This window comes from Trachurus trachurus (assembly GCF_905171665.1).
Source record: "Trachurus trachurus genome assembly, chromosome: 21".
In the NCBI taxonomy this organism is placed as follows: Eukaryota; Metazoa; Chordata; class Actinopteri; order Carangiformes; family Carangidae; genus Trachurus; species Trachurus trachurus.
Window position 1 is genome coordinate 19,388,201 of NC_139899.1, and position 13,913 is coordinate 19,402,113.

General features: G+C 40.8%; 2 protein-coding genes across 2 annotated transcripts; one reads left to right on the forward strand and one right to left on the reverse strand.

Moving 5' to 3' along the window:
• Positions 1-1,576: 1,576 nt before the first annotated feature.
• Positions 1,577-8,216, reverse strand: u2af1 (U2 small nuclear RNA auxiliary factor 1). Its single transcript, XM_083996797.1, has 9 exons — positions 8,084-8,216; positions 5,725-5,833; positions 4,119-4,206; positions 3,657-3,723; positions 3,052-3,101; positions 2,446-2,544; positions 2,210-2,343; positions 2,009-2,101; positions 1,577-1,909 (listed from the first exon to the last, which is right to left on the reverse strand). The coding sequence occupies exons 2-9, from the start codon at positions 5,766-5,768 to the stop codon at positions 1,750-1,752; spliced, it is 735 nt and encodes a 244-aa protein (XP_083852923.1). The 5' UTR covers positions 5,769-5,833; positions 8,084-8,216; the 3' UTR covers positions 1,577-1,749.
• Positions 6,816-13,724, forward strand: gabpa (GA binding protein transcription factor subunit alpha). The gene is made up of 10 exons (XM_083996796.1): positions 6,816-7,647; positions 9,733-9,822; positions 9,919-10,063; positions 10,199-10,283; positions 10,403-10,627; positions 10,729-10,923; positions 11,690-11,746; positions 12,270-12,395; positions 12,515-12,707; positions 12,926-13,724. Exons 2-10 carry the CDS (start codon positions 9,746-9,748, stop codon positions 13,146-13,148), a joined length of 1,326 nt encoding a protein of 441 aa, XP_083852922.1. The 5' UTR covers positions 6,816-7,647; positions 9,733-9,745; the 3' UTR covers positions 13,149-13,724.
• The last annotated feature ends 189 nt before the right edge of the window (positions 13,725-13,913 follow it).

Consider the following 13,913-nt stretch of genomic DNA (forward strand, 5'->3'; position numbering starts at 1 on the left):
AGCACAGCCCCGTCACGTGGAGCCTCCAGCAGCAGATGGCCTGGCTCCATCTCCACCCCGCCCACATCCCAGGTTAAACCCACCTCATCTTGCGCCCCGTTGCGCCCCCTCTCGGTGCTCAGCGTCACCGACTCTCCACACGGCCAATGCACTGATCCAGATCTACCTTTAGGATACTAAACCCATAGAAAAATATGTATAAACCCCTGTGGTCCATCCCTGCTATGATTGGCTGATTAGATAAATGTATGAGGCAGCAGGTGTACATTTCATCATACATATATCATACTCTTCAGGGGTGTCAAACTAATTTTAGTTCAGGGGCCACAAACAGCAGTATCTGATCTCAAGTGGGCCGGACCAGTAAAATAACAGCATGATAAACTTTATTTTAGTGCATTATTAAGATGTTTACAGCTAATGAACTATCCTTTTACAAAACATATTATGAACAACCTTTAATTTCTTGATAAAAAATATGTGCAATTTCAAATTTTCACACTTGGCAAATTCATCCTGTTTTTCTTTAATACTTTTTTTTAGTCTTTAGATTGATTATTTTGACTACTAGTCTTTTATTTGGTTATTTATTTTTTTATTTATATATTTTGGGGGGGTTTTGCCTTTAATTGGCAGGTTAGTTGAGGGAGGCAGGAAATGGGGAGGCAGAGTGAGGGGGAATGACACAGCAAAGGGCCACCCGATGTGGGATTTGTGGAAGAAAATCTTAATTCGGTGTTGTGAAGAGAGCAAAACCCTACACCTATGAGTGTCTCTAACCGGTTTACCCTACTGATCTTGTGTCCCTTAGACAAAGTCTTTCACTTGTATTACAGTGCTACCTTCCCCAACACACCTTCTCATCTAGGTCTTTGTTTCTCTGTACATTTTGCTTTTCCGCTGCCTCTTGATAATTCAGTTGTGTCTCAATCCTGTCTAGCCATCAGAACCTTGAGATGCAAATACCTTTGTTTCCCACGTGACCCCCCTCTTTCTACAACTGCATCTGTTCCCTTGACCTTCATTCTGGGTCAGTCTATTGTCACAGACCCACTCTGTCAGTAGGCTCACCGTTTTCTGGATTACTATTAAACTCACCACAGCAAACTTTGGGATCTGGACTTGTGATTTTTCTTCGACAGATTCGAACCAGGGCCGGCTGCAGAGAGCACGTAGCGCCTGCTCTACCCACTGTCCCGTCTTTTGTTTCTTTTAAGAATTTTAAGTTTGATCCATGTGGATAATGCCATCTGTTGTAAATAATTAATGCTTAAATGAAAATACATGTTTTAAGTAGTGATGAGGTGATGAGTCCTGGAACTGGTTTTCTGTATTTGATATTTAGATGTAGAGAGTGTTACAAGTGGGATCACGACGCTTCGATGTCGTGAAACGTGCTGAACGCGTTGAATAACAAACTGCAAGTGGGGTTTAATAATAAGTGGCAGGTGACAGGAGCAGGTCGGTCAAGTATCACAAAGCACTGCTGTCGTTCCTTGATTTTATCCTGTGTTATCACAATTAAGACTCGAGTCAGTCACAGTAAGTAAAAAGTTTCAATTTTAATGAGGTGAAAGTCATTTTCAGAAATCAAGAAAAAAAAAAAAAACAAGTACATCAATGCTGTCACAGCTTCAAAAGCAGGTACCTTTCAGTTAGTCCTAGAATAGATGTGTGGCAGGGTACAAACTTAAAAAAAGATCTGGGGTGGATACAGGGAAGGAAGGACAAGTAGTCATGGCTTGTGTTTCAGAATCGTCCTGAACGCTCTCTGTCTCTGGAGCGGCGTCTCTCGTGGTCACGGCCGCCTCCTCCTCCTCGACCTCTGTCACCTCTGTCCCCTCTGTCTCCTCCTCTTTCTCTAGAGCGAGACCGCCTCTCTCTCGATCGAGATCGAGACCTATGGCGGCTGTGGAAGTGCAGAGGGAGCGATGATGAGTGCTATTCACCAACTGAACAACACAAGACTGGGACTTAAAGTACTTCAAGGTAGAGAATGATTTCGTACCTCTTCCTCCGGCGTCCGTAGAGCTCCCTCCTCAGTTCACGTGAGATGGGCTTCAGATGCATGAAGTTACAGAAACCTCCACGAGTGCATTCCCTGTGAAGTGAGAGGCAAGTTAAAATAAAATAGGACTACACGACATCTGTGGTGCAAAAATATTTCATTTCATTCATGCGTTTGGTGTTGTTGTCAGACGGCGCTCACCCCATTTCATACTGGCGACAGCAGGCTTCTCTGAAGTCTGTCACAGGAGAGAGTTCAGCATGGATGGGCTGTCCGTTAAACCACCGATTATTAAGGTCGATCACGGCCTTCTCAGCGTCCTCTTCGTAGCGGAACTACAACGACCATCAAGAGAAAAACAGAGCAGTTGAAGAAGAGTTGAAGAGCTGCAGAGTCCAAAGCGCGGTGCGATTGTCATGGTAACTTCTGATTCTCACCTTCACGTACACGTTTCCTACTAGGTGGTCTCCGAGGTTGTCACATACGTTCATTTCCTCCACTTCTCCGTATTTTTCTTCCATCTCTGTGAAGACCTCCTGATAGGACGGCAAAGAAAACCAAAAGCAACAATAAGAATTTCAGCGTAGGAACTGGGAATTATTGACCGATTCAGCTTCTGGCTGAGAAAAGACTCCAACAGGTCTGGCTACGGACCAGTAGCATGCTGCTGTAGCAACTGCTGAAGGAGGAAAAATTATCTGGCACTCAACACCCATAAAATTGCAAATAGTTGTTTTTATGTTTGGATTTTTGTATGAATTACAGTATTTAATGTTTTAATTAATGGGCCTTAAAAGGTACTGGCAATTAGATTCTGACACTAGCTGGACAGAGTCAGGTTTGTTTCCAGTCTTAACACTGAGAGAAGACCAGAGGCTTTAATTTTAAATCACCTTTTCCGATCTGCGTTGGCCAGAAGAAACACTGCAAACTAATTACAAAAATGAATAGTGTGTTTTCTTTGCATCTTCTGTGTATTTAATGGTCTCATAACAGGTTAAAGAATATGTACCAGTGACAATCGTCAGAATGACATGAGTTACCTCAAAAAACTCGTCATAGTGCTCCTGCATCTCCATGTCACTGATGGCACCTGGTGGTTATAGGAGAGAACAATGAATTTACACAGATAGTTTTTACAGCGTTAGTGGCATATTTCATCAGAGCAGCTCAAACATCCACACAGTAGTTCACCAATATCAAACCATTAACCACTGCCACAGGGCCGCTCTGCTTTTATGGTTTCCCTCACAGCTGTTCTATAAATATTTTTTTCTTACCTTTTCAAGTCCTAATATACCAGTACACTGACACCGCTAAACCTGTCTAGTTTATTTCCAGCAGCAAAATGTGGAGCTCCGCACGGTGGAATATTTTGTAATACCGTTTTTTGTAAATGAACGAAGCTTAATCAGGAACAAGAGGGACCATTTTAAGAAGTAGATCAGGCCAATTGTTAAATCTCAGCTCAGAGAATTTGGTGAGTCCAACTTTGAACATTTATTATCTGTGGTATCAACAACTGTTAAGACTGTTTACAACTCCCCTGTCTACTTAAAGCTTCTAGATGGTGAAAACATAGGTTTATAATCAGAGAAAATTATATTTCTGACAGTCACAGATCAATGTCAGGGGTTCAGACACTTACAGGTGAGGCCATCGGCAGACTGGGCGCTGTTCTGAGGGTTCCTGTAAATGTTCAGGAGGGCAATCGTCTGAAACACAGAAACGAACATTTTTTGGATGATTAGGTTTGAGAGCTCTACATAAAAACTTGTGCCCCAACACAACTTATTAAAGTCTTACTGTAACAATTCTTTAACTATTGGTAACTAAGTTCTGACAAGGAGCAACCTCCTACCCCATTAAATGTATTAGGGTATAATGTCGGTCCTGTTTAGAGACAAAGCTTTCTAAAAAAAACAACAACACTGATTAATTAGGAAAGTATTTGTGCACAAGCAATTTAAATTATAATCCTGAATAATATGCAGGTCAGGCCTTTCCTAGATGCTACTTTTTCCTTTATATGTTTGGGAATAGATACATGTGTCTACTGTTAGGATTAGAAATGAAATATTTGGATTTTAAACAAAGAGTATAATGTTACCTGGCTGAACGTTGGCTTATTGTGTAATCTGGAGCAGCGGTCTCCATGTCGACAGGCACCGATTTTAAAATAAAAAGAGCAGTTGACCCTGTGAAAAGAGAAAATGAAGATGAGATGAACATTGCAGAGGACATGAAAACTTACATCTTGGGCCAGACAGAGAGACATTTATCAAAAACTATGATCTACAATTCAAACAAACTGCAAAGCAAATGTTGGACCCTAAACAAGTCTGAGGCCTTGTTACGCCCTAATCTCTGACAGGCCTACCAACAGCCCTGCAGGGATTTTTCCTGTTTTGATGAATACACCTAGGTAACTACCCACCAGGGCTGGACATTACACAACAATTGCTTCATGACATCAAATGAAACAAATGCTTCAGTTCAGACAAATTATTAACACTTCTGATTAACATATGGAAGAAAAGGTTAAATTATAACAGCTAAATCTGTGAAAATTACCCATGATTTAAACTTTTAACTTTCAACTAACGAAACACAAATGAGTGCATCACACCAAGTACTGACAAATACCTAGTACCAGATGTTTGTCAAACATACAGTTGTTCATATTTTATCTGACTGAAATACAGATGAGATTGGCTTTAGATGATTAACCTGAAGAAAGTATCCAGGTGCATCTCAATAAATTAGAATATCATGGAAAAGTCCAACTCCACTAATTCAAATAGCACTGAGTGCATGTAGATGGACATACTTTACAGAAGGCCAAAATTTCCATATTAGAAATGCTTTTTTAAATTGGTCTTTTGTCATATTCCAATTTTTTGAGATACTGAATTTTAGGTTTCATTAAATGTAAGCCATAATCATCACAATTTAAAGGAACTTAAATAAATAAAGACATGAAATGTTTCATTCTGTGTGTAATGGATCTATATAATGTATTAGTTTCACTTTTTGAATTGAATGACTGACATAGATAAAGCTTTCCATGATATTCTAATTTATTGAGATGCACCTTATGTGAGATCATTCATTTTTAAATTATTTTAAGACAAGACACGTGTGGTGGTAGGACCGGACATTGGGATATATAACGTTAATAAATGACTTTAAGTGCGAGGATAACCACGTTGCGTGATGCTAGGTTATGAGAAGATACCTCTAATCACTGTGTCTATTCTCAATGATCACCTTTCACTTACTAAAACGATCACAGGGATTGATCTTCAGCTCGCACCAACGAGGTTGCCCTGCTGCTGTTTACCCGTGAATTTCCACCAGAACAAAGACTCGCATGGGCTTCAAGGAGCAGCGAGCTTTGGTTAATCCTAAACTAATATGTACATTATAGTTACTGTATTACTCTAAGTCGTTTTAACAAGCTGTGCGATTCAAGTTTAATTCATTGAAACTAACTCGTGATAACTGCTCAGCAGCAGGACGTTGCAGGAGCCTCACGGCTGCGGCGCGGTATTTTTTACTGACGTTAGCATGTTAGCATTAGCTCCTAAACCAGTGTGCCGTTACCGGCTGCAACCGTAAACACCACAGATATATATAAGAACCGTCACCGGGAAAAGTGGACTTTGGTGGGGGGTAAACAGACGAACGGGAGCGTTAACAGGTTATCTACTTACTTATCTTTCTCTGTCCCAAAAATGGACGCCAGGTACTCTGCCATCTTGACTGGCCTGTGTCGGTTCAATCTGCAGCAACAACCACCAGGCTAGCACCCCGCCGGAACTCCTTCAGAATAAAAGCAGAATATTCACACGTAGGCTAATGCCAAGACAGATGTACTGAGAAAAACTATGCTTGTGCAAAATATACGTATATTTCAGTTGGATATAAAAGTGTATTAGGCCAACTTTTATATTTTGTAAAACTTCCATTCATTAAAATGCTTCATTTTAAGATAATTTACAACTATGCCTTTATTTTGAATGCGACCCGGAAACATTCCATACTATCGGTCATTTCCGCCTGTACTGTAATTTTCGAAACAAGAGTCTCTTTCACACTGTGCGTGCAGCTGTTACATCTGTTTGATGTGTAGATACGATTCAAAAATGATCAGCCAATTATTACATATTTTAAATTTACCATCTTAAAGGTAGAAGTTAATATTATACAGTTTACTATTTAAATTTCAACTTGTCCAGTGTAAATTTTGTAGGAGTCTGTTTCTGTGAAAGAAGTTGCACCAAAAAAACGCCCCTTTGGTCTTGGTTACGTTTCATTATTATGTTAATTTTCTGTTGTCACTAGTACGGGAGTGGTACACTGCAAGTAGATTCCCTATTAGCATTTCCCTTTTAAATGAGTTTACATACTCATTTGATACAAAGTGTGTTTCTTCAACTGCTCACAATACATATTTACATAATTATAATTTTATTGTGGTTAAAGTTTTTTACAAACATTATTACCGGAGAGCAATACACGACAAACATAAAAATGGTGCATGTTGAAACCAAATAACAGTATTTCCTGTTATAAAAGCCACATATGAGACAACTTTATTTTTAATACTTGATCTGCACTTCATCACAAAATTCAAGCAAGTGCTAAAGGATAAATATTGTAACACAATAACAACATCATATGAGCAGGTACTGAATTGTCCATCAGATAATATTTGATAACTGGACAAAAACTGGCAACATCATAAAAATAAAAATAAAAATGAGTAAATTAGTCAGAGATGGTGAGAGATGTGTTTTTGAAAAATTGTCAAGTAGTGTTTGCTTTGTCATCATAAAGAACATGCACTGAAGATTTAACAGCAAAGACCATTTGTTACAAGTCTGCAATGACAAAATGACTAACCACAATAAACACATAGCTGTACCAACTCATTTAGCCACATAAACATTTACAGAAATTACAAAAGGGCCCTAAACTGGTCCTTGAATTTTTACCTAATGTTACCCTGCAGGGGACATGTGCAAAATGCAGTTTTACTATACACTGGACAAACTGGTTGGTTAAATCCTTGTCAAATGTGTGTGTGTTTGTGTGACCCTAGACTCTGATGAGTGAGACAGCTCATTCTTGCCCCATGGCCCTCTAGTGGATCCATCCCATCCCCATTATAGATATCTAAATTAGCGCTTATTTATTGGCACAGTTATATAGGTTACACTTCATATTACTTACATCAATGATTTCAAAGCCACATTAGTTAATGAAAGGTGGCGAGTGAGACCTGTACAATGTGCGCCATCATCTAACTCCTAAGAGAAGCTATATTGGTGTAACTTTATCAACACACCAAGTCAATATGATGGACACACACACACATATGTAGACATAAATTAATCAAAAATCAAACACACGATAAAACAAAGCCGTGCAGAAAGATGAAAGCTCTTTAATCCTGATGTTAGCTTTCTTTTTAGTTTTAACTTTAGTGTTGTCGGTTAGTCTCCGCCCTCCTCGGTGTGTGTACTTCACCAAATAACTTGCATGATACGTCTCGACTGTGAGTGAAATTTGGCTGCTTATCCGCCACAGTTGAACACAATTCAACACATTTTGAAGGCCTGAACTTTTAACAGGTATGGATATTTTCCAAGATGTGAGGTTTGTGGTGGTGAAAGTGTATTAAAATTGTGGGGGGTTTTGTGGTAAAGAGTCGTGTTTGTCGTGCTCGGACTCTTCCCGCTGTTTTGCTGTTTTAGCTCAGTTGCTAACTTAGCTGCTGTTGTTGACTGCTGGTTTAACGTCGTCAGGGGGGGGAAATGGCGCCTTTTAACCTTAATTATATACACTATAAACAAAGCTGTGCTGCCATAGCGTGGCTCACTTACACGACTGCTGCTTCTGTTGCTTTATTTTGTATGTGGAAATGAGGAACGGCCTCACAAAGTTAGTTAGTTAGCGTTACACCACTTCAGTGTTAGCCGAGATGCTAACAGTAACGCTGCAGCAAACACACATACACCCAAAGACTATGCTTCTTCCTTTTTTCTCTCTTCCTTTTTAAGCCCATACTTCTCTGTTTAGTCGCAGTTTTTGTTGTTTCGATCTGTCGCCGACATCTCAGCCGGTCTGTGTGGTAGTTGTTTTTCCCTCTTTTAAAAAAAACTCGGGTCGTGTTTTTTACACGGCTGCTCTCGGAAGTCTTACGGCGCTGTAAAACCTTAGCCAGGATTTCCGGCTCCTTTTCCATTTGCCCTATGCTGTTTTGTTTCCGTTTATTCTATTTCCGTTTTAAAAGTTTTCTACGTCCAGAGTTAAAGTGTGCTTTAATAAACACGTAGATTAATTACGAGGAGCAGCGCAGTTTAAGCGATATTTTAACCGTTGTTTTAATTAGCACGCGGAGACCAACGGTTGTGTCGCGAGCTGCTGCTGCTGCCTCCGCGCGCCGGTGGTGCATTCGCGTGCAAAAAATCGTAGCTTACTGTGGTTCAGCTTCAACGCAGCCACACGTGTAGCCTTGTGCATACATTTTTAGGGCATATACATTTTTCCCAACACTCGTCTGTGTTTTCTATTTGTGTTTGGTGCCTATTCTGTTTTCTTGGGGCACTGATGATGGCCTACTGGTTGGCCTTTAGACGCCAAAGCCTCGCCCTCGAGTTGGCTAACGTTAGCAGTGGAAACAGTCAGTGAACTGTCCCACACATGGCCAATGAGAAGTCGAGGCTGAGGGGCCTTTATACTACTGTATTACTAATAACACTATTGCCACACACCACCAGACTGCTCTGTGTCATGTCATATCTACAGGATGAGCTCTTTATTTTGCTGCCATTAACTTAAATACAGAGACAAATCCTATGTTTTCTGTTTATTATTAAATTATCACTAAAAGTTTATTGTTGCATGGCCTTACAAATACAAATTCATACAGCAGGGCTCCAGACTGCCACTAAATGGTGCTACCAATACATTTGCTGGGTTTTTGTTTGTTTCTTTTTCCCAACACTCAAAGAATCTGTAATCTGTCATTACAGGTGACAGGCCAAGGTATATGAGGATCATGAATGAAAAGGAAGTTGATTTACAGTGTGCGCCCCTTAATTTTGTGCTACTACTAAAATTTTAAGTGAGGGGCCATTGTGCTCTTAGTAATAATAATAATAAAAAAAAGCTAGTCTGGAGCCCTGTACAGTTACTTGATAAAAATGGCAAGACTACACATTTATATGGTTCTTTTTGAATATTGGGTAAATGTTAAAGATTTAGGGTATGGTGACTTGTAGGTCCATGGAGTCTGAGTCCGCTCCGCAGTATGTCTTTTCTGTTCTATACATTTATCAGAATGAATTATACATAACCACACAGCCATGTATATACAGTATAACCATCATAAATCTGATTATTATATGGAGGATAAGGATTTCAATTTAAAGCTATCCTCTTTTTTTTAATGAAATTATTATTCAGTGTTGTGAGAGATGTCTCTCAAACAGAAATAATGCAATAATAATAAACAAAACAATTATGTAAATAATAGTTATTAGATAAGAAACAATATGAATATTAAACCAAAAACATTTATCACACTGAGCTCGCTGAAACACTGGGAACACATTTAAAGTGTTTGTCTATTTGTATTTGTAAGTCAGTATTCAAAGATAACACTCAGTTTTCCTGGATTATAGTTAACTCTCACTTTTAATGCTCTCCCACAGCTTGGCTGCCAGAATGTCTAAAAGTGAACCAGAAGAGATGATAGAGATCGAGATCGATGAACGAGAGAAACAGGCGTGTCTGGAGGAAGGGTAAGTAACATGGTCATTTGAGGTGCATCGTCATAAAACATACCAGTAACTGCTGCATATTTTAAATTCTTCCCCCTACGTTTTTTTCCCCTACAGAGTTGAGGAGCAGACGATCACTGCGTCTGATTTGATTCAGCAAGACATCGACATCAATGAGCCCATTGGCAATTTAAAGAAGCTTTTGGAGCCTCGTGTCCAAATATCACTGGATGCGTTTGAGATCTGCCTGCAGGACATTCAGGTACACATGTTGAGCCCTTCGAGATCGCTTTATGATTTTATACTTGTATTAGTGGCACATGTCTAATTCAGGTCTGACAGTCTCCTACCGTCGTCTTACTCTTGAATTCTGACTTTTGTTGCGTTCTCTTCTCAGCTTCACCCTGACCACAGCCTTTTCGATCAGGGAGTAAAGACAGATGGCACAGTGCAGCTCAGCCTGCAGATTATAGCCAAACCAGGTACTGACCACACCAGAAACCACCAAACTATCCACATGGAGCTTCAGCAAATATATAACTATGCCTTGAAGTTTCTGTCCAAATCTTAATTATTATTATTCCTTTCCCCTTCTGTCCAGGTGAGGAGAAGCTGAACATCTTGGAAATAGTGAAGCCGGTAGAAACGGTAGAAGTGGTGATTGATCCAGACGCAGCAGGAGAGGAGGGGACTCTGGTGGAGGAGGGTCATCTCATCGCAGTGGAGAGGACCGGTCTCTCCGATGAGACGTCAGAGCAGGTTACGCGCTGGGCCGCGGCACTCGAAGGCTACCGCAAAGAGCAGGTCCGCCTGGGGATCCCGTATGGTGAGGAACACGTTTAAAAAAACAAAACAACCTTTAACATGGGGCCGGATGAATGTGGTTGTTCGTATATGAGGAACGTCTTTCCGTCTCTCTCCCCTCAGATCCCGTCCTGTGGTCGGCCGACCAGGTGATCCACTGGGCCGTGTGGGTGATGAAGGAGTTCAACATTGACGAGATGGAGATAGGCAGCATCCACATCCCAGGTCGAGAGCTTTGCGGTTTCAGCCAAGAGGAGTTCCTTCAGAAAGTGCCCAACGGAGAAATACTCTGGAGTCACCTGGAGCTGCTTCGCAAATGTAAGCAGAAGGAGTTGTTGTAGGTTTCATGGCTGCGTGTGTGTAACAGTAAACACACTCCCAATGACTGTGTGTTTTGGGTCATTTGAAAAAAAAAAGGAAAGTCAAATTTGAGCTTAAAAAAAAAAAGAAGAAAGGCGCTTTTTAACCTTAAAGCAGAAGTAAGTGATATATTTGTGTTAATATAAGTCTTAAATAGTTATATCTTCCGACAGCAATCACTTACATAGAGTGTTTGGTCTGAATCACGGGTCTGTCAGTCACTCTGCTCTGCTCTGAGCCGAGGAGAAAACATTTATCGTATCCTACAGTTTTTATCCAATGAGGAGAGAGAACGGCATGCAGGGCTGTGTGTGCAGCCAATGGACGCCGTGAATGTGGCGACGTAGGGACGAGGACTGTTATGGTGCGTTCAAGGAAACTCGTTTTTTTCCGACCTGTGAAGTCGTACCAGTTCGATCTGGTACATAGACTGTACAAAAAGACGTACTGGTACGATTTCACGGGTCGGAAGTTACGAGTGGCCGTTATAGTGACTTTCACTGGTAAAACAGGTCGGAAAAACACGAGTGGGTTGCCTGGAACGCTACAAAGTCGTAAGTTGTGACTTGAAGCTGTAATTTATGATTTCAAAAGCCTGCCTGGAACGCAGCATTAGCGAAAACGACCGGATCACTCACTTCTGCTTTAATCATATACACTTTAAACAAAGCTGTGCTACCATAGCAAAGATAAAAACAAATCTTATCCCTTGTATTTATTTCAGATGTGCTGGCCAGCCAGGACCAGTCTGGAGGAGACGCCACAGTCACTATTGATCAGCGTAAGTTTCCTAGAGAACAAGGATGTTACATTAAATTTAGAAAGCCCTTACTGTTGTTGTATTATGAAATACAATATACTAATAATGTATATACTCTTAATTTCATTGTATTCTGTAACACAATGGCAATAAAGGCTGTAATACTGTGTGAGAAACGCTCACATATAGGTTCGCAATTCTTCTTGCATATTTATTACCACATAGTCGACAGCACTTTTTAATGTCATTGGCCAGACTCAAAACTAGAGCTAAATATTTGAGTTTGGTAAATGATGAATCATTTCAGTGATTTTAAAGTAAATATACACAACATGATTAAGTCACGTGGGTAAATCAATATTTTGGATGGTTGATGAGACAAAACAAGCAACACAAAGAAATAATTCACTTTGGCCTCCTGAAAATTACCATAAACAGATTATTTTTGGACTATTTCACAACCTGAAAAATGAGTTGATTGTGAAAGTGATGCTTAGATGCAGCCCAAAGTGTCTCTCTCTAACTTCTCTGTCTGCGTCTCCAGCGGTGCAGATCATCCCAGCTCAGGTGAGCACACCCACTGCCATCAAGGTGCTGAAGCAGAGCCGCGGGCCCCGGGCGCCACGGATTTCGGGGGGAGAGGAGCGCAGTTCACCTGGCAACCGCACAGGTAGTTCACTACTACGACTACAACTCAGAAGAAGTCTGTGTGTAGTAGTTCATATGTAAGCAACTGTGTCATGTTTTAAAGAAGACTGACCGTAAAATGCTCTGGTGGTGCTTCTCCAGGAAACAACGGTCAGATCCAGCTGTGGCAGTTCTTGCTGGAGCTGCTGACGGACAAGGACGCGAGAGACTGCATCTCCTGGGTGGGCGAGGAGGGAGAGTTCAAACTCAACCAGCCTGAGCTTGTGGCTCAGAAATGGGGCCAACGCAAGAACAAACCGACCATGAACTACGAGAAACTCAGCAGAGCCCTCAGGTTTGTCTCCTGTTTATTATTTTTAATCGTATTTAGGGCCACTGCTGCTTAGTGTTTCATCCCAATACAAGTTGAAATGGCCAAAGTCAAAGCAGAGAAAGCCAAGATGTCCTGGTTGTAAACACCTACAGCCTTCAGACTGAGTAACTTACAACAAGTGCAACTTCTCCTTGTGTGACTTTACACACACAGACTCTCACTCTGGTTCTGTCTTGTAGATATTACTATGACGGAGACATGATCAGCAAGGTGCAGGGAAAGCGCTTTGTCTACAAGTTTGTGTGCGACCTGAGGACTCTGATTGGCTACAGCGCCGCCGAGCTCAACAACCTGGTGACCGAGTGCGAGCAGAAGAAACTGGCTCGCATGCAGATCCACGGCAACAGCCAGCCCATCACTACAGTGACCTTAGCCACCATGACGTTAGACAAGGACAGTTGAAGGAGGCCGCGTCGCAGCGCTCTCCGGCCGCCTCAGACGAAAAGTTAACTCTCCACTGCTGACTGGAAATCAAATCAAGTTTTTATTTCTTTATCGACACAGCTGTGTTTATCAAGCACAGAAATGCAAAGCTGGTCTCTGATAAGTGTGGATTAACATCTTTGTTAATGTCTTTACAGTTTTAGTCCAGTTCGAAATGAGGCAGGTAAAAAAAAGTTTTGTTTTGTTTTGTTTTTCTTAGCTTTTCTTTAACGCTAACCAACCGAAGCGTGTTCAGGATGAGGCGGAGGATGTTTGAGTGAGTATTGGGTGATGCTGTTGTGCATGGGACTGAATGCTTGAATGAGTGACTGAAAACCCAGTTATGAGCTTTGTGTAATGTATCCCTCGTCTGTAGTTTAGGATCATTTCCACTGTATATACCGGTACTCCATGTTTTTGATAGCCACAAGGGCAAGTGTATTTTCATATTTTCCATTTATAGAGCACCTGTTTTGTATTTTATTTAGTGTTTGTTCCCTGAATTGTTGGACCCTTTTTTGTCCACTAGGGGGGAATAAAGTGGCAAGCATTTTTCTTAAACGTCTGGAGTTCAGTCATTTCACACTTCAAGGTTTTTTTTTGTTTTTGTACATACACACTACAGGCCAAAAGTTTGGAAGCAAGATCAAATTTGTACAAACAACAATCATAGTTTCATTGGTATACTTTGCAACAAAATAAACATTATTATAATATAAAGACTCACTTATCAGAATACAGTTT

Coding starts and splice junctions, on each gene's coding strand:
- u2af1 (XM_083996797.1), bottom strand. CDS start 5,768: ATGGCAGAGTACCTGGCGTCCATTTTTGGGACAGAGAAAGATAA. Junction 3,724..4,118: donor ATAAGCCAACGTTCAGCCAG/GTAACATTATAC, acceptor TCTGTGTTTCAG/ACGATTGCCCTCCTGAACAT. Junction 2,344..2,445: donor TAGGAAACGTGTACGTGAAG/GTGAGAATCAGA, acceptor TGGTCGTTGTAG/TTCCGCTACGAAGAGGACGC.
- gabpa (XM_083996796.1), top strand. CDS start 9,746: ATGTCTAAAAGTGAACCAGAAGAGATGATAGAGATCGAGATCGATGAA. Junction 10,924..11,689: donor CCTGGAGCTGCTTCGCAAAT/GTAAGCAGAAGG, acceptor TATTTATTTCAG/ATGTGCTGGCCAGCCAGGAC. Junction 11,747..12,269: donor CACAGTCACTATTGATCAGC/GTAAGTTTCCTA, acceptor CTGCGTCTCCAG/CGGTGCAGATCATCCCAGCT.